At 44.8% G+C, this 20,484-nt stretch overlaps 1 protein-coding gene across 6 annotated transcripts in view; it reads left to right on the forward strand.

The window, feature by feature from the left end:
* MID1 (midline 1) overlaps positions 1–20,484 on the forward strand; it is a 394,966-nt gene that overhangs the window by 257,915 nt on the left and 116,567 nt on the right. For 4 of the 6 annotated variants that reach the window (XM_059050103.2, XM_059050101.2, XM_067023069.1 and 1 more), the window contains exon 2: positions 2,467–3,182. In XM_059050103.2, the coding sequence (XP_058906086.1) occupies positions 2,523–3,182 (660 nt within the window). In that variant the 5' untranslated portion in view covers positions 2,467–2,522. The remainder of the gene's footprint in view (positions 1–2,466; positions 3,183–20,484) is intronic. The other 2 variants (XM_067023067.1, XM_067023068.1) reach the window with 1 other exon arrangement.

Below are 20,484 nucleotides of genomic sequence, written 5' to 3' on the forward strand. Positions count from 1 at the left end.
AACAGGCTCTGGCTTCTGAATGGAGGATAGACTACGGGGGGTGGGGGTGGGGTGTGGGGGGGTGCGGCGGCAAGAGTAAGCAGAAGCCAGGAGACCATTTAGAAAAAATACTGCGGTCATCCAGGTAGGAGAGGATGTTTGTTGGCTTGGTCCATGGTCATAGAAAGGGGATGAGGAGGAGGCCAGAATCTGGCTTCTCGAGCCAGCTCAGTGCCTGGCATTCGGTAAATGACTCTTGAATAAAATGTCAGCATTTGCATCGGGGTCGGCAGTGTAGTCACCTCTAGAAATTCTGATTGCACCGCTTCGGGATGGAATTCTGGCACCTGCCTAAAAGTACAGTGGTCAAAACTCTCCAGACATAGTTGACGCTCAGCCCCTGTTGAGATCCATCGGTAGGTGTTTTTGTTTCACCTGAGAACGAAGCAGACCAAAGGGGCTACCTTCTTCCTTTACGTGCTTCTGATGGGAAGTGAGAAGAAATCTGATGTAGAGAGAATTCTGTTTTTTCCATGATGAACCAAAATGATGATTCATAGGTAAAACCTTTCCATGTCTTCCAAGCTATCTGGAGGAAGCGTTGGCCGGGACCAAGTGGGGATCGTAAGTTTCTCACAACAGCAGCCCTGGGGTTTCCACTGTAGGCTGTGGAAAGATGAGAAACCTCTAATATTTCAAATCTCAGCTGGCCATTTATCCTTTCTTAGGTAGTTAACATTAGCGGATGGCTGGAGAGGTCTTTAAGATGAAGCCAGCAGCTCTTTAATTTTTAACAAGCTTAGCACGTACTTTACACTTTTAATGATCAGTTACCCTTCAGTTGATAGCAAGATGAGCATTAGTTTAACCAAAGCACCCCCATGATATTTCTGAGGGATGCTGTTTCAGAGAGGGTCAGGGCATTCGAGAAATTGCGAATTTTGTAAATAAATGGAGGTGTGAATACAAAAAGGCTGATTGTCAGAACCACTAAACATAGCTTTGGATGTGAAGCCTTCCTACGAATCAGGCTGAGAAAACACCCCCCCCACCCCCCCCCCCCACCGGGGTGTGATTTGAACCTTGCATCTAGCCGGTGAACTGCACGATTCTCCCACAGCCCGCAGTGGGCTGCATCTAATATGCCTGTCACTGTTGCGCAGGCCTCTGCTAATGGCCTTGAAAGGGAGGAGGTTCAAAGAGGCTTGGTTCCCAGGCCTGCTAATGAGCATGAGGTCTCTTCCCTCTTAATGAGCAGGGGTTTATGTGGGATTCTTTGCCCTCACGTTTTGGAAGGGGAGGCAGGCGAGAGTTCACAAAAGCAGCAAGTCTTCTCGGAGTGTGCAGCTGGGCCACCCGAAGGCCGCCTGGAGGGGAGCAACAAAGCTGCCGGAGGTCGTGCCCGGGCCAGCGTGGCTCTGAGTGTGAGGCTGGACCTCCTGCTAGCCCGGCCTGTCGCTGGCGACAGTGACAAGCCCTTGATGGGAGATTTCAGGCCGGGAGGGCTGTGCAGGGTCCGTTGGCAGCCCTTGTAAATCTCCTTGGAGGAGTGCGACTGCCTCCAACTGCTTTCTCAGCTGTAATCGTCCTCACTGTTACAACTTAGCAAATGAATATTGTAGCCACGAAAATCCTTGTTCTAATGAACTATGTCGTTATTAGGCATTGGTCCTCAAGCTCACCGCAGCAGCTGAAAAGGCCCCCAGATATTTTTCTTCTTTGCTTCTCTTTGCCCGCCCACGTCCCACCGCTGTATTAAACAATAGAATTATTCAGAAGAGTAACAAACGCATGCCGGAGACGTTGCCTCTATCACAGTCATCTTTGTGAAAGTCACTGTTTTTTCTCGGGAATGTATGCTGGAAACTGACATCCCCTGCTGAAGCATTATCATTACCCCTGAAATCACGCGTTTGATTTCATACACATTTCATGCCCATTTCTACAATAAGTGCCTTTCTCCTTCTCCGAAGCCTGGTTCGGGATCGCAGAGTAGAGGCCCTTTAAAACACATACACTTAACATGGAAGTTCATAAATTCAAAGTTATGAAAGACTCCATAGTTCATTAATTAATGTTTCTATATTTTCATTTGCAACACAAGGAAAACTTGCCCGTGACACAGTAAGATTATTGTGATTAGATATGGAAATTACAGTTTCAAGAACTTGCCAGTTTGGAGTGAGACCCTTTAAAGAACAAAATCACACACACACACACACACACACACACACACACACACACACACACACAAAATGCTGCTTTCAGTGACGGGAACCTTGAGGAAATGTTTAGCTGGTCGGCTGGCTTAGGGTGTTTCCCCACACCCCCCATCTCCCCAGTGAATAGAGAGAGAATTATTTGGAATGTACACACATTCACCCTTCCGTGACCTGGGTTGGGAATTATTCTGAGATGTATTCAAAGCTGACAGCCCCGCATGGCTGGCCCCCTCACGCCTAATCAAATCTTACGTTCTGTTTCCAGATAGCTGATCAGCTTCCTTGGATTTTGCTGATGACCCAGGAGAGCTTTGCCTGAAGATGGAAACACTGGAGTCGGAGCTGACCTGCCCTATTTGTCTGGAGCTCTTTGAGGACCCTCTCCTGCTCCCCTGCGCGCACAGCCTCTGCTTCAACTGCGCCCACCGCATCCTGGTGTCCCACTGCGCCACCAACGAGTCCGTGGAGTCCATCACCGCCTTCCAGTGCCCCACCTGCCGGCATGTCATCACGCTCAGCCAGCGAGGTCTAGACGGGCTCAAGCGCAACGTCACCCTGCAGAACATCATCGACAGGTTCCAGAAAGCTTCGGTGAGCGGGCCCAATTCCCCCAGCGAGACCCGCCGGGAGCGGCCGTTCGACGCCAACAGCATGACTTCGGCCGAGAAAGTCCTCTGCCAGTTCTGTGACCAGGACCCTGCCCAAGACGCCGTGAAGACCTGTGTCACTTGTGAAGTGTCCTACTGTGACGAGTGCCTGAAGGCCACTCACCCGAATAAGAAGCCCTTTACAGGCCACCGTCTGATTGAGCCCATCCCGGACTCGCACATCCGGGGGCTTATGTGCCTGGAGCACGAGGATGAGAAGGTGAATATGTACTGCGTGGCCGATGACCAGTTAATCTGTGCCTTGTGTAAACTGGTCGGGCGGCACCGAGATCACCAGGTGGCGGCTTTGAGTGAGCGCTATGACAAATTGAAGGTTAGTCCCATCCGCCTTAAGCCCAACCCCTTTCTGCCGGCAACTGTCGTGGAAAGAAAAAGTGTATTCACTGCCAGCTACGTGGCAGGTGAAGGTTTTCTCTCCGCCTTTGCGATCTGATTCGTTATAGCACGTCTTTTTGGCAGCCTAGCCACGTTACACAATAAGGGTATCTTGTAAAAGTTAGCTGCTGCTTGTAATGTTACCGTTGTCAAGGTGAGGGCGAATTCTGACAAATCTGGATCGTTTTCAATCCTTGCAGTTGAGAGCGAGCGAGAGAGAACGAGAGAGCGCGCATGCGTGAGAAGGAATGGCAGGTGCAATCTGGGTTTGGGCATTTGGGGGGTGTTTATTTTCCTTACTCATCAGGGAAAACTCATTTCACTTGCATCGTACCTGTATCTAGTTACTGCCCAAACAGAAGAAGAGGAGGAACGCCTATAGCAAATGTGGGATTGTAGAGGACATGTGACCTTGTATTCCTTGCGTGAATGATATCCAGCGTATTGGTGAACTAGAGTGTCCCGATCGTCTCGGGTTTCACGAAAGAATTCCTTTTCGTGGAGGCTTTTTATGCCATAAGGTTACAGGCAAGAATGTTTGAACTTCACTTTTAACATGAATTAGGAACCAAACTCCACCTCAGGGAATGATAATTAATATGACTATACGTCAGATTTTAAAACGCACTCTCTCAGTATGGAGAGAAGGCACCAGGGAAGAAATAAGCCAGGCCTCCAGGTGTCTGTTCGTCTGCGGGCGACAGTGGGTCTAATGATCGCAAACTCAGCGGAGAGAGTTTGCTCTGAGCGTGAGGCGGTCTGTCTACTCTGTTCACCAGCTAATTTTGATAACAAGATGCCAATTAAGAGGAAAGGAAGTATAAATTAAGAGCTTTGCGTAAATATATATTGAAGTCCTTCCTCTCGGGACAAACACACACTGTGTTGTTGAGCACACAAAATGAATCACATGATCAAAAAGTATTACCGCTCAGGGCTCATCATCACGTCTCACGAATGGTTCCTGTCACTTCTCCTCGGCGCTGATGGGGGCTTGTGTTTGCCAGGGCCACGTAGTTTATTTGGGGGCTGCTGGGATGAATGGGCCACACGTGTGACTCGGTTTGGCTGTTTCTTGGTATGCTGAGGGAGTTTGGCGTGCCGAAGCGAATCCTTGCTTGGAGCGAACGTCACTTGGGGTACAAAAGCATCACCTGGGCAGCATTGCCTCACTCAAAGTGAGGTGACGAGTCAAAAACCATCTTTAGGAAGCTGAACCAGAGGATCGCCGTGATACAGACAAGGGAAGACAGACGCTGACTGGTTTTCTAGCGTCGTGCACGAAGGGAGCCAAAAACACACCTCCAAAGTTCTTAACAGCAAAGGCAGTGCGTGTGTGAACTGTGCTGCTAAAACAGATTCTTCAGAAATTGCTGTGGCTGTCAAATTTTAGAAACATCTTTCAGATTCTTTTCCCTTTTAGGTTATGACAGAATACTGAGTGTAGTTCCCTGTGCTCTACAGTACGTCCTTGTTGGCTACCTATTTTATATATAGTAGTGTGTGTATGTTAATCCCACACTCCTCATGTATCACCCCCCCCATGACCACCTTTCCCCTCTGGTAACCGTAAGTTGGTTTTCAAGGACCTAGGTCTTTTTGCTTTCCGAAATGTAAAGCTGCCAGATCGGTTTTTTAAATTCAAAAAATGTTCTTTGATTGGCTTGACACTACCTTTAATGACCCTTTGTCAAAGCACCACAATGAGGCTCCAAATTCAGCAGCTCCCAGAGTTGATATTTAAACCTGATCCTCGAGTTCTTCTCATGACTTGTGTACCATCACAGAGGAGTTCTTAGTTATTTACATCTCCAAATTTAAGAGGAGACACTTTTAATGCCCTAGCCCTTTTTGTGATGAAAATGAAACTCTTCAATTAAGAGCCCTGCACACTTGTCTAATCAAGCCAGTGGGTTAGCGGTCATTTATACTGTTACCGGGAGGGCCTGAGAATTAATGATCTAGTGGATTTTATCTTCTGATTACAGAAATATAAGCATATAAACAGCACCCAGTACACCAAAACACATTTATAGCCGCTCAACAAAATATGCTTATAAGCATTTATTCACAGCCATTTCACAAAATGTGCTTATGAGCATTTAAACAAATAACATGTTAGCATAGCCTGTTTGTTCTAAAACATGCCACTTAGGTTAGAATTTTTAAAAAATCATAGAATAGATGACATTTGGTTGCCTATGGCACTTCAAAACCCAAGTACAATATAGACATTGAATTTTTGAAGAAAGTAATAGCATACGGAAAGGACCAAAACCAAGAATGGGTATTTTTGTTAATTACTTTGATCTGAAAAAGTAAATGTGTTTTTTTTTCTTTTGGTTTATTGACCATTTTTTAAAATGTCTTTATTGGAGTATAATTGCTTTACAACGGTGTGTTAGTTTCTGCTTTATAACAAAGTGAATCAGTTATACATATACGTATGTTCCCATATCTCCTCCCTCTTGCGAGTCCCTCCCTCCCACCTTCCCTATCCCACCCCACTAGGTGGTCACAGAGCACCGAGCTGACCTCCCTGTGCTATGCGGCTGCTTCCCACTAGCTATCTGTTTGACGTCTGGTAGTGTATATACGTCAGTGCCACTCTCTCACTTCGTCCCAGCTTACCCTTCCCTCTGCCTGTGTCCTCAAGTCCATTCTCTAGTAGGTCTGCGTCTTTATTCCTGTCCTGCCCCTAGGTTAATCAGGTAAATGTGTTCTCTTAGTGTATTTTCCTGAGGCTTTACCATCTCGTACAGAAATGGATTTGTGATGATGTGGAAACACAAAGCATGTAGGAATTTGAGGGTGCTTTCATTGATTACATGATAGATTTGTTTTACTTATTTGAATATGTAAGGATTCAGGTGTCTGCAACTTTGAGGGACATTTTTTACTCACATGAGCTCTCAGTATACATGTGTTGATATAGAGGATTGGAATATACTTTTGTACATTACACCTTTTTTTCCTAGACACAAAAGGAAAAAAACATTTTAAAATTCCAGCATGTAGAATTCGTGCAAGCAAAATCTTTCACATCATTTGAAATAGCATCAGGAATCTAATGCTTTCAGAGACTATGCATTGGGAAGTACTCTTAAAATATTGAAGCAAAGAGAAAATTAAACCAGCATTTCCTGAACTCTGTTTTAAGATAAAAAGAGAAAAGTCTTCCTGACAAGTGCATAAGTCTCTAAATGGAGCATATCGTACTGTGCACCTTTTCACATCATTTTGATTGAATTTTAAGAAGCCTCTCAGTCCTCCAAACTTGGATCAAAAGTTGGATTTGTGAACCACATAACATGTAAGAGAATTTAATAGAACGCATTCCAGAGTTTTCAAGGAATTATGATGCAGTAATTTCTTTTCCTCTGTTCCAGCATACATTGTTGGAGCTCTTGTTTCTTTCCTCTAGTTACACCTATAAAAATACACAGACCAAGAAAAATTGACCTTTCCTTGCCCTTCAATTTCAGCACAGTCCGACTTCAAGTTAGCTGAAGCTGAAGTTCCAAATCATTGTTTTGCTTTTCTGACTCTAATTGGCCTTCTGTTGGCGGAGGGAGTTTATTTGTAAAATACCCCTTTCAATGGATCATCCCGTTATAATTTTGTAATAGTTTGATAAAGGTTCCAATTAAATCTCAGCCTTCCTGTGTAGCCCTTCTCATCTGGAGGTGAAGACATGGGATTTCACTCTTCAGCTTCATTTATAGATCATAGGGGTCTATATTTTTTAAAGTCTTGTACTTTATTTGCCTTTGGGGAAGTTGTAAATAGATACTGAGCTAGACTTTTTCCTTTTTCCTTAGAGTTTCTATAGCTTGTTTCTTCTCTGAAAATAGTAGCCGGTTTAGTGCAGGTTCCAGTGAAAGAGTGTGTGTGTGTGTGTGTGTGTGTGTGTGTGTGTGTGTGTGTGTTGCGTACATATGTGGATAGAGGCCAGGGATGCCGCCGCGTCCTGCAGGGTGCAGGATGGGCGCTCCCAAATAGAGTTCTCTGGTCCCAAATCTCCAACAGTGCCCAGCTCGAGAAACCTTCCTCTGTGAGAATTTAGTGTTTGTCACCGTATGAATTTGCCACGACTGCCACAACAAGGGACCGCAAACTAGGTGGCCTAAAGGAAAGAAATGTCTTGTCTTACAGTTCTGGGGTCCAGAGGTACTCAATCAAGGTGTCAGCAGAGTTGATTCCTTGTGAGGGCTGTGAGGGAAGAATGGATTCCAGGCGTCTCTCCTTGGGGTGTAGGTGGCTGTCTTCTCCCTGTGTCTCTTCACATGGCATTCTCCCGCTGTGCTTGTCTTTGGGTTCAGATGTCCCCTTCTTGGCATAATTTTTTTGTTTTTTTTCTGGCCGTGCCACGTGGCATGCGGGATCTTAGTTCCCCGACCAGGGATGGAACCCAGGCCCCCTGCAGTGGAAGCGCGGAGTCTTAACCACTGGACCGCCAGGGAAGCCCCAGATTTCCCCTTCTTAAAAGGACACCAGTCATATTGGATTAAGGGCCCACTTTACTACAGTGTGATCTCATCACTGCCAATTAGAGCTTCAATGACCTTATTCCTAAATAGGGTCCCATTCGGAAGTATTCGGGACTAGGACTTCAACATATGAAATTTTAGGGGCCACCATCGAACCCATAACAATCACTCCAGTGTATACCTAGTTATCCAGTCAGTTGAACACACGGTATGTCCCCCTCAAGGATTTAATCACCCTAAGTTAGGCAGAGACCTTTGGCTTTCACTGCTCCGTCACCCACCGAGGACTGACCACCGGGTCTTGCAGATAATGAATTCCCAATAAATACTTGTCAGCTGCTTCACTGATGATCAACTGTTAACACTACATGAAAACTTAAATTCCATTCCTAATAATACTGCAGATATTCATCCGTAAACACGATAAAGAATTCTATAAGATAATTTTTAAATAAGAGCCCAGCCAGATATTACATTATATTTTATCCAGCTGGATGTGAGTCATTATTTTGGTCTCTACTGCATTTCATTGGTTTAAATTTAATGGTGTAAATTTTGGTAAACTAGATCTCAGATACTTGCAGAACAACTCACCTTTGTTTTATGCTCCTATGTGATGGACACTTGAGAGACCCATTATACCTACCATTTCCTTTATCCTCCCATTAACCGTATCTGACATATGGGTTTTTATTTATTTATTTACTTATGGCTGCGTTGGCTGTTCGTTGCTGCACGCGGGCTTTCTCTAGTTGCGAGCAGGGGCTACTCTTCGTTGCGGTGCGTGGGCTTCTCATTGCGTTGGCTTCTCTCGTTGCGGAGCACGGGCTCTAGGCACGCGGGCTTCAGTAGTTGTGGCACGCGGGCTTCAGTAGTTGTGGCACGCGGGCTCAGTAGCCGTGGCTCGCGGGCTCTAGAGCGCAGGCTCAGTAGTTGTGGCGCATGGGCTGAGTTGCTCCGGGGCATGTGGGATCTTCCCGGACCAGGGCTTGAACCCATATCCCCTGCATTGGCAGGCGGATTCTTAACCACTGCGCCACCAGGGAAGCCCTGACATATGGGGTTTTTTGAGAGGTCACGCAGAAGTTAGTAGTGTATGCTGCATAAATGAAGGCAATGTGAACAGAAACAGTCTCTCTCCTTCACGGAGCTTAAAGTTTAGCAGAGAGTGCTGGTGGGTAAACATTTTCTCTGGTGGTGGTGGAAGGAGGCATGCTGCCCAAAGCAGGGACGACACCAACCCCAGACCTGAGAGATGGAGAAAGGCTTCCTGGAATAAGGGCCATTACACCTACCATTGCCAACCTGTTTATTAGAAAATAACATTGAATTTACTAGATGTCCGTAGATTGTTTGGTATCATTCTTTTTTAGTTTTTCCCACTTACCACAGATTGTTTGGTATCAGTCATTCTTTTTTATTTTTCCCACTTACCACATCCCTTGTGCAACCCCTGTATCTTTTTTCAGACTAGTTCACAATAATCCTAGGCTAGATTTGAATCTAACACGTAGATATACCTTATGACATTTTGTCACACGGTGCCCCTGGGGATATGTGAACATCAGACACATCTCTTCCAAAATGTTTTGGTTATATGAGGTCTCACCAGTTCCAACTGGGCCCTTCAGATTGTGATTCTGCTTGTACTTATTTCATGGGAACATTTCTTTAGTCTGCAATATATTTTTTAAAACTTCCCATGTGATGAAATACAGTTTCCAAATATTTGTCAAATATGTTAAACCTATATTTTAATTTTCTTAGTTGGGTACAAAAACTATTTATGATATATGGAGTAAAAGAAAACATCTCTAGGGATATGTTCTTAACAGTAAGTTTAAGGCTCCATCTTTCTCCTCTCTCCTTCTCCTCTGCCTCTTCCCCCTCAGGAGTCTCCCCTCCCTCCTTCAACTGCGGATAGGAATGTCTTATTGCCTGATGATTTATTGTTATTGGAATCATTTTTGAGAAGCTCAGAGAGTTCTGGGATCTGCACAGACACGTACGCAAGGTACCTTTTAGTCACATGGCTGTGGAAACAAATGTAGTTTTTGAACATGTTGCTTAGCCTAAGTTCCTCTGTAAAACAGGGCTAATAATGTACTTACTTGCGTAGAATCATGGAAAAGCAAGATAAAATGTTTCATGTAAACCCTCAGCTTTGCGCCTGGCAATATACTATAACGTAAAAATACTGTAAGAAACCAGGGGGTTAGAACGGCATGATGGTTAAGGTGTGGAATTTGGAGGCAGACCACCTGCCAATTATTTTTTTTCTTTTTTCTTCCTTAATTTTTATTTATTTATTTTTGGCTGCGCTGGGTCTTTGTCGCTGTACGCGGGCTTTCTCTAGTTGTGGCGAGCGGGAGCTACTCTTCGTTGTGGTGAGTGGGCTTCTCATTGCGGTGGCTTCTCTCGTTGTGGAGCACGGGCTCTAGGCACGCGGGCTTCAGTCGTTGTGGCACGCGGGCTCAGTAGTTGTGGCGCGCAGGCTCAGTAGTTGTGGCGTGCGGACTGAGTTGCTCCGCGGCATGCGAGGTCTTCCCGGACCAGGGCTCGAACCCGTGTCCCCTGCATCGGCAGGCGGATTCTTAACCACTGTGCCACCGGGGAAGCCCTGCCATTTATTTTGTAACCAGTGCTTGTCTTATTTGCTTGTGAGGTAAGAGTCCATGTTGTTGCTTCCATGGGCTATGTAGTTCTGTGTCTCAAGCACCTGGCGAAGGGCGGGGGCATGACAGTGAATAAATGCTTGTTGATGGACAGGTGCGGGATTGATGGGTTAGAGGCGTGTTTCGGGATTCGGAGGAGGAAGAGCCAACTCTGGGTTTGAGTAGACGAGAAACCGTGCTTCAGGGTGGTGGGCTTTAAGCCGCCTCGACAGATGGGTGGATTATGCATCAAAGAAGAAGAGCAAGGCGTTCCTCAGGAGTGAGGCCAGCAGAGACCTGTTGGCAGGAATCCACAAGACAGCTTAGGGATTCTAGACAATGCTGGCTAGAGCCCAGGGTGCCGATGGAGCGGCCAGGAGGGAGGATGTCAGAAGAGTCTTGTTGGGGGGAAGAGTTTGAGTCTTTGAGTGCCACGTTAAGGGTTTGGGGCGTTCTTCCTCTTCTTTACAGCTTAACACTGAAGGAGTTTCATTTTTGTGAGAGAGGCTGATGTCATGTCGATTTTTCTGAAGGCAGGGTCAAATGAGGATATCAGAAAGATTAGGGTCATCGTGTGCACAGAAGAAACAGAAGGGGGAAAAGATGTTCACATTCCTTTAGATTTTGTGGTCTCTTTTTTAATATGCAAGGTGAAGTAGTGTCATAGGTCAAAACCTCCCACACTTAACAGAAACAACGCACATAGGTAAGAGTCAGTATCTCGTCCTTGAAGACCAAGGATAAGTAGGAGTGGTTATTGATGAGTGGCTCTTGGGTCCAGACATGAATGTAATTCTTTTCCTGCTTCCCTAGTGCAGCGACATACTGGTGACCATGTGTGCTTATGTCTTCTGGCTTTTTGATCCACTCATAAGGAGGTTGCTGTTCAAGCCTCTGAATGCCTACCACAGACTTCAGGAATGTTTCCGAGCCAGGTGCAACATTGAAGGTCACGTTCTTTCATCCCCATTGCGCAGATGAGGAAATTGGGGCTGACAGTGGTAAGAGGGGCGACCCCACATCATCTGGGGAGAGGCCTTTGAACTAGGACTAGAGCACAGTTCCCCGGCTGCCCAGTTGTTCTGTGTCTCTTCGGCTACTTCTCCAGCCAACAGCGCGTTGCCTTTCAAGTGGTTCCGTCACCTCTGAGGTTTCTTTTGAGGTTTGGAGACTTAACTGAGTGATTTTACACACACAGCTGGCCGGGCTGTAGGCCACCGTCATGGATGGTGGATGATGCCTCCAGGGCCACCAGAAAAGCTGCCTTAAGATATCTCCATGCCAACATTTTCTCCCGTTGAGCCAGCGTAGACTGGGTTGTCTTGAAGGGCCAGACCTCATGCCAGGAGCTGAGTTCACACAGATGGCCCCCAGATGGCCTTGGGGACACCTCAGAGGAAAGGAGATACTCGTGTGGAAACTAATGAATTGTCCTTGCAGCTTCCATGGGCTCACCGATTTCCCTCATAGGGTAATTTTTTTCCTGAATGTCTTAATATATAGTTAACTGCTTAATTTTATTTAAATATATAAAGTGGGTAAATGTTAACTGAGGAGTATCTATTTGTGCATGGTATTTGAATTTAAGTTGAAAACTTTGGAAAGAACACTATTCGTCTTGATCAGTTACAAAGTTAAAGCTAGCAGGATTTGCTGAAATTACCTTAACTAAATATTTCATTTTTTAGGGCTGTGATATTCAGAATTCTCTTTCATTCTCTATCACTGACGAATCATAAATTAGGCTCTTCTTAGAAAGGCTGGCAAATTTTTTGACACTGGATAGGTAAAATAATAAAGAGGACACAGGTGGCCTGAGGAAGTGAATGTAGCTAAAGATTGGATATATGCTCAGTATGTGACATTCTGGAAAAATCTGATAAAACTATCAGTACACTTACAAAATCCACTTAAAACTTGATTCACTTTAAGTTTTAGACTTTTGGGCACGATACTTAAGGACTTTGCCTACCCATGAGGATAGCTTTTAAGCTGACAGGGGAGAATACCACATAGTAAGCGTTCCATGAACATGAGGTATTATTATATCTGGGCAGTTACTGTTACAATAAAGGCTTCATTGGTGTAATCCAATCGTGGATTTCCTGACAGTATCATAAATTACTTAGTGGTTATAGGGTCTATTTGTGTTTCTGGCTGACATGGGAAATTTTGAACAACCCTCTGGGGAATTATAATTGGGTGGAAACTTTGATTTGTCCTTCTTTTTAAACCAAGCTAGGTAGTAAAATGGACTTTTAAGAAGCAGTGAGCGGTGGACTGAAAGAAATGGCTTTAAAAACAAGCACCATTTTGAAGTCCAAGGGGACGAGCTAGTCTTTCATGTTCCTGGTTTATCGGATGGAATCAGCACCCCAGGTGTTGACAGAGGACCTCCAGCTGTTTCCGAGGAAAGAGAAGCCGGCATTCGGGTTTATGCCGTGAATGTCACATTTCGACACAGATAAGACAGATGAGACAAATATAGGTGACGTGACAGGCGGGCAGCCTGGACCAATCACAAGCCCATGTGGCCAGCTTTCCTGTTTGCTGTAGAGTGCCTTGGGTGTGCGAACGAAGGATGGAGCGAGGCGGCCCTGGCCTCTGCGTTAGCAGCTATCTATCTCCCTTAGACTAGGAAGAAGGAGGGGTTTCAGTATTGGATGGGGCTAGGGGAGGAAGAGAGCTCTGAAGCGAAGGAGCTTGTAGACGGAGGGGAAGGCCTTCAGCCCCTCCACTGTAGCGGCCCTGGGTGTTCTGTGCCCTTGAGACGGAATGACTAGAGCAACGTGGCCATCGTCTCCCTCCTCCCTTGTATCTCCTTTACTGCTTGTTGGGGAGACCAATCAGGCAAATAACAGGTTTTATCCATGGGGATAGATTGGGTTCGTATTATTGAAACGATATGGAAAGCCTGAAAATCTTCTACCCCCCTTTGTGTCTTTTTAAATGATCTTTTTCCCCATCTGCTTTGTCAAACCCTGCCTTGAAAGAAAGAAAGAGAGAGAGAAGAGAGGAGAGAAGAAAAGAAAAAAGAAAAGAGGGGCTTCCCTGATGGCACGGTGGTTAAGAATCCGCCTGCCAATGCAGGGGACACGGGTTCGAGCCCCGGTCCGGGAAGGTCCCACGTGCCGCGGAGCAGCTAAGCCCGTGCGCCACAACTACTGAGCCTGCGCTCTAGAGCCCGCGAGCCACAGCTACTGAAGCCCACGTGCCTAGAGCCCGTGCTCCGCAACAAGAGAAGCCACCACAATGAGAAGCCCGCGCACGGCAATGAAGAGTGACCCCCGCTCGCCGCAACTAGAGAACACCCGCTCACAGCAACGAAGACCCAGCACAGCCAAAACTAAATATAAATAAAGAAATAAATTTATAAAAAGAAAAGAAAAGGACCCATATTTATTCATCTAAAGGATATTTGTGTTTAGCTAATGAGATAAGCCCTGGATAAACTCTGGGAATGCAGAAACGAGTCACAGAGACACGTCGTTGCTTTCATGGTCTAGACATAATTTTAACATCTGATAAGAGTATAGAAAAGGGCTATGCAAAGAGTCCATGAAACTCAGTCCTTGAGATAGTTTTGAATATGACTTATAGTCCAAAATTGCTGACTTAGGTGTTGCTCTCTGGAAATTGCCTAATTCCAAAAGCCGAAGGGAAAACACATGTCAAGGAAAAGCAGTGTTCAGAGAGGACAGCAGTGACATTTGCACCGTGCATCCCTTTGGAGTGACGGTCAGGGCAACACAGGAGGACTCCAGTCCGTGAAAAAATCTGGGCCAGACCCTTTCTTATTAAAGGTCCGCTGATCACGGGCTGAACTGCTAGCGCTTCTCACGTGCTTTCCTCAGAGGTCTCCGTTTCCTTCCTGACCGGGGCTCATAGGTCGGGTCCATATCCAGGCAAGGGAGCAGTTTATGTCATTTCCACTGTGGAAGGACCCATCTCTAGGAAGACGCTGTGAGAGGCCACTGGAGGAAAAGCTGTTGTGTGACCAAGCCCGCTGGGGAGCTGGCTGTATCTGTTACGAACGTTTTATGAACTTAGGTGTTAGAATGAACATCCTGGCCTGCTGGAGAGGTTTATTTCTCTGTCCTTTGACCCTTTATGTGGCTGTCCTGAGCTCAGCTGCTCTTCGTTGGTGGCGTCAGATTTCAGGCTGAGAGGAGTGAAACGGGCAGGCTTTCTGACTCAGTGCTCAGTATGGCCTATCGCTTCTGGAAGATGGAGGAGACCCAAGGTCCCCATACAGACTCCACCCAGGAGGGAAGTGCTTTTCTTGCCCCTGGATTGCTGAATAAAGCACTGGAGGGTCCCGGCCGACGAGGATCTCACGCGTTTATAGTGTTCAGCTCGTCAAATAAAGTGGTTCCAGTTTCTCTTTTATTCTAGAAATGCACCTGGAAACGTATTAGGCAAGGCCGTCACTCTGCCTTTGTACCTCTAGAAAGCAGTCCTGTGGGTCAGAGCTGAGGGGTGGTAAGGGAGGGAGATTCTCTTTCAAGATGCTGCTTGAAGGTGCTTTCAGATGTGGTTCAAGGGTATTTGTTTATTCAACACTGAGAACCAGCTATTACCAAGAGGAATAACTAGCAGTTGTAAATCTCCAGATTGACAGTTTGATCAGTATTATTTGATCCTTGGAACAGCCATGTATCCCCTGCAAAAATACGGGACTGATAATACCTGCTCCTTAGGGATCTTGGGAGGATTAAATGAGATAATATAGGTCCAGGTGTCTAGCTCCGTGTCTAGTGGGTGGGGGAAGCTGGGTAAATAGGAACCTCCTTAATCACTTGGAACGTGAGGTCATGGAAATTAAATAGCATTAACTATGGTTAGAGAAATCCGAGTTTAGGGGCTCAGACCCAGGGACCCCATCCTGCCCCAAACTAATCATCACCTATGATTAAGGCAGAAAGAACTATGGCCCAAACATGCCACACTTCAAAAAAGTAATGAGAAGGAAAAAGAGCTTGGGTGATGGAGAGACAAAGTGCTTTTGCCTTAACTTCTGACACAAGGGCTCCCTGGACTAAGCAAAGAAATTTCCTTTAAAGTGGTAACTGGATTGAAGCTGATCTGTTTTCCATTCTAATATAAATAATGGAGTAAAAATACAAAAATGAAATATGGAAATCCATGTGGAATCATTTTTATTTACTTACAGTAATGTTGAATTATTCAATATTCATTGGCTACTCTACACGTTAGTGTTAAATGAAGGAATGAATGAATATCTGATGATCCCTAAACTCATTCCATCACTTGAAATGTGATGATTTATTTGCCGTGGTTAAAAATGTAAATTTAGCATCTTGGACTATGAGTTTGACATTTCACATCTCTTAAGAGACCTAAATGAATTCTTATTCATATTTAGTTATTTTTGGCAAAGCATGTACATAAGTGAAAACGGTCACCACGTGTTAGTCAATAAAAGGGTTTGGGGTCTGTTATCCATTCCTCTCTCTAGGATTGCTTATCAGTCAGAATTGTAGGTTTAAATTCGTTTCTTAGACCAGAACGTCTCAAATATAAATGTACACAGGAAGTACTTGGGGGTCTTATTAAAATGCAGGTTCTGATTCAGCAGGTCTGAGATAGGCTTGGAGTCTGATTTCAACTTGTGCCCTGGCCTTGCCATTTTAAATTTGTGTGAACTTAGGTTAAGGAGAAAAAACCACAACTAACTTCTCCAAGGCTTAGGTGTTCATCGGTGCAACAGAGGTATAATTGAGGATTAAACCCGGTAATGCTTGACCCTTGGGAAGCCCAGGGTTCCTCTCTCCATTGCTATTCTCCCCTGAAGGCTTCCACCCCACCCCCCAACTTATTTGCAAATGTTAAGCCTTCTCTGTAGTTATAAAAACATTCTAGATTCTTCTAAGAAGTCAGACAATGTAAACTTGATATAAATCAAAGTGGATAGTCTTCCTCCTCAAGCCTTCTACCTCTTCCTCTACTAACTCCAGTTGATTCTTCAAGGACTAACTCTAGGCTCACCAAGGACTACTCTAGGTTAGCTTTTCATAAAATTCTCTCATCTCAGTCATGCCATGTTGTCTTTACTACCCCTTCAGAATTACACTGCGTTCCGTATTATTTTATAAACATTTCTGGGTTCAAGCCTTCCTACCTCAACCATTTGTTCATTTCTCAAGCTCAGCGCCTGTATCTCATAGTTCTTTGGTATCTGATTATTCAGTTTTCGGTGACTAGAGCATTTCTAAGAGCTACAAGGTGTTTTATCAGTAGTAAATAGTGGTAGAGACAAATGGAACAGCCCGTAATAATTTAATCAGTTGAAACAGTACAATTTGCCCATCAGGTAAAAAAGGAAAATCGTAGCCCACCAGCCATTCTTTTGAACTTTGAATACGTAAGCAAGCAAAATATATTGCCTTTTAGATCTCTGCATTCATTTCTGAATCGACAAATTGCTCCCCGGTGATTTCTTTTGAGAAAGTAGTATAGAGAGACCATTCGATTTTTAAAGACTTTAATTCAGACAGAGGTGATGAAGTATTTGTCATTCACAAGGGGCAGGATAAAATATCACTATATACATATACATATGTGTATATGGTATGCATATTTTAATGTATATTAGTTTGTTCCCTGCTGCCTCAGAAGAGTTATCTTTAATTCCCCTTTGAGGCAGGATGATAAGAAATCATGAAGACCTTAGCGGGTAAACTTAGCAGCACACAATTGTCTTATTAGGACAACGTGAAGGGCGAGGGGTATCTAGTGGATCGAGGCCGGGGATGCTATGCTGCTCACCATCCTGAATACATAAGACAAGCCCCCATGGCAGAGAATCAACGCGGCTCCAGACGTCAGTGGTGCCAAGGCTGGGGTGCCTGTAATTAACCAAAGCATCTTTGCCGGCAGTGCAAAGGGGAAAGCTCAAGTTCACTCTCAGAGGCGTTGACTTGTTTGTGTGACCTCCAAAACCAAATCTGTTTTGAGACTAGAAAGCTCAGCCCTTGCAGAATCCCCTCCCACCATCTGTGGACGCCCTGAGCAGCAGGCTGGCGGCCGCCCCAAGGCTGTGCACGACAGGCTTCCTCCACCCCAGGCCTCCACCCTGTCTTGAGCAGTCTGGGCCCGCCCATGCCGTCCTCCAGGCTGTTTCAGCAATATTTCAACCTCCAAAGGCTTATTAAATATTCTTTAATCCCTTCCCCAAATGTGATTTAGGTGCACTCGATATTATCTCCTATCCCCCCAGATTTCCTAGTTGTGGCAGTTCGTGTTCAGGGCTACCTTCCAGGGGTAGCTGTCTTCCAAAGGAACTGTTTATATGTGTATAGCTCTGCATGTGTATCTGTGCAAAGCTGTAGATTTTCAGCTCCCCAAGTCGGAGACGTTGGAATGGCATAAATCAAATGTGAGTCTTCAGTGCTCAGGCCGAAGTTATTTCGGCATCGTTTCCAAGTGTTTGTTCCTGCCAGCAGATACTATTTGTTTCACAAGAAGTACACGTCTTGGAAGCCCCAGGCTGGAAGGACCTTTGCTGTTGTTCAGTCCAGTGGTTCTCGCCCAGAGAACTGCCCAGAGATCACCTGGAACGGGGGCCCAGCTGGATGGAACAAGATCCTCTGGGGTGCAGCTCAGGCCCTGAGATTTCCCCCAAACTCCCCCAAGTGAATCGTTCATTCATTCATTCATTCATTCATTCATATTGAAGTATAGTTGATGTACAATGCTGTGTTTCAGGTGTTCAGCCAAGTGATTCCGTTACTCTAAGGTGCAAACTTGGTTGAAAAACATCAGTCTTGCCCAACCTCTCAATTACAAATGGGGAGACTGAGGCCCAGATGAGTTTCTAAAGGCAGGAGTCAGCAAACGTTGCAGCTACTAAATGTTGTCATGTGGTTTCAGTCGGGACCGCTTGCTCTGAAAGCAGCCCTAGACAGTAGTAGACAGGATGTAAACAAGTGGGCGTGGCTGTGTGCCAGTGAAACTGGATAAAAACAGGTGGCTGGCCAACTTGACCCGAGGGCTATAGTTTGTCAGCCCCTGGTTTAGGCCTCCCGACTGGTTAGTGGAAACCCATATACCAGACCACAAATATACCAACCTTCAATAAATGTTCCACTTGATGCAGTCTTTCTGTTTGAGGCAGTGTCTACAGCATACCCAATTTCTCTAGAAGTTGAATAAATACCTTTATGTAACTTAAAACAAGTATCTTAATGTAGATGCTTTTAGTCTAGAGCACGGAAATTTTCATTATCTGTGTTCTGATGAGGGTCTCCATTTTGAAGATACCTATCAAATTTAAGGTGATAATAATAATAATAATAATCACAATGTCTCTGTTCTACTGAAGTAATAAGCCAGTCAGTAGTATTTCTGTCCAAGGGATTTTTTTCAGCTGGAAAGGCAGAAAATAAGACAATATGATCAGACCATCAATGCAAGAAGAAAAAAAACAGGTTGTGATTTTTCTTTTCGACCAGTGAAGAAATCAGTTGTAAATCTCTTCATTCTGTATCATTGTTCTGATGATCTGGGAGGGGATATTTTATTCAGATTTCTTTTGAGTAAATCTGAGCAAACTTGAATATTATATCTGAGAGCTAGAGGTGCCTCCCAGGAGTCCTCAGGAGTGACCATGGAATAAGGCCCCGGGGGTGGGAACGAAGCCATCACAAGTAATCTGGAGAGTTACGTGTTTGGTTCTTAATGACAATTTTGGTCTTTTTCACTGTTTGTGTAGCCCTTCCTCCAAAATGCACTCATAGAACAGGTTTCTTGGAAGGTTCAAAAGCCACTGAATCTGATCCTCTTCCTTGGAAATTGATTTACCTCTATTTGGTAGTTACCTACATACCTGTATTTTTCAGCGAAAGTGACTCGATCTCTTCCATTTTCTGTCTAAACAATATGCTCAGTAAAAGTGCTCCTGTCCTGAAAAAAATCACCATCATATTTGCAATGAGGAAGTGACTTTCTGGCAAAGATCTCTCTGAATGGATAAACACTAGAGATGGTGAGACAAAATCAGATTTGTTTCCCACAGGAAGTATCCCTCATCTATCTCTCGGATCGCCCTGTTTTGGATGCCCTCCCCCGCCATGTCCCCCTCTCACAGTGAAGCTTCACTGCTGCCTTAATCTTTGATTCTGGAGGCTGAAGGAGAGTCATTTTCCCCCTGCAGTTGAGAGTTATATAGCCCTAGGTGATTTTACGAAATAAAGTGTTCCAGAGGAGTGTTCTAGAAGATCAGTGATAGGAGTTAATACCAAGCCTGTCTTCGGACAAGAAAGTGTTAGGTGCTAGGACACCTGCTGTTGGTTCCACTGATCCCTCCCAGGTAAGCTCTGCACTTGAGGTTGTCTTTGTAGGATGGACAGGAGGCGTGGAAAATGTTCGAAAAAATAAGTTCTATTTGTTTCACACTATCATTGCGAAAACAGCTCTTAAAGGAGACAGAGCGTGGTCATTAAATGCCACTGAACCCTTGACAAATAATTTTCACGAAACAAAACCAAAACACTTCAGAGCTTTTTTTCCCCCCAAATTGAGACAAAAGTGTTCTTCCTTTCACTCTTTCTAAATATTGGTTTGTTTGGGGGTTTTGCTGTTACTGCTCAAAGAATAATTATTACCTTAAAGTATTTAAAAAATTTTTCCTAAGTCATAAATTCCATGCAGTAAGACAATAAATAAGCAGAGAGCGTCATGCTAGAACATTCCAGGCGTGCCTGAAACTCCACAGCAGGATGGATCCAGGAAGCAGCCTCATGGAGCCTGGCCATTTATCTCGTAAAGTCTCTACCATGGGAAGCCCCTAGAGGACATGCTGTTGTTTGGGAGTGTTCCATTTAAAATACATGAGCAACATTCAGTATTTTTCTAAAGTTCTGCACATCTACACTATAAGCTTTTTCCGATGTATTACTTGTTTCTTCCAGCAGCCAGTGCTGCCAAACAGAACTAAAGAAGGAAAAAATGCAGATAATATAAATATGAGAATCCTGACTACTATAAACCGATAAACAAAAGTTTTTAAAGAGCAACAGATTCAGCACAGTCTTGTTTGGGGGCTTTAAAGTAGCATATTATTGAGGATGGGTTT

The sequence above is a fragment of the Kogia breviceps genome, chromosome X (assembly GCF_026419965.1).
Source record: "Kogia breviceps isolate mKogBre1 chromosome X, mKogBre1 haplotype 1, whole genome shotgun sequence".
NCBI classification, from domain to species: Eukaryota; Metazoa; Chordata; class Mammalia; order Artiodactyla; family Physeteridae; genus Kogia; species Kogia breviceps.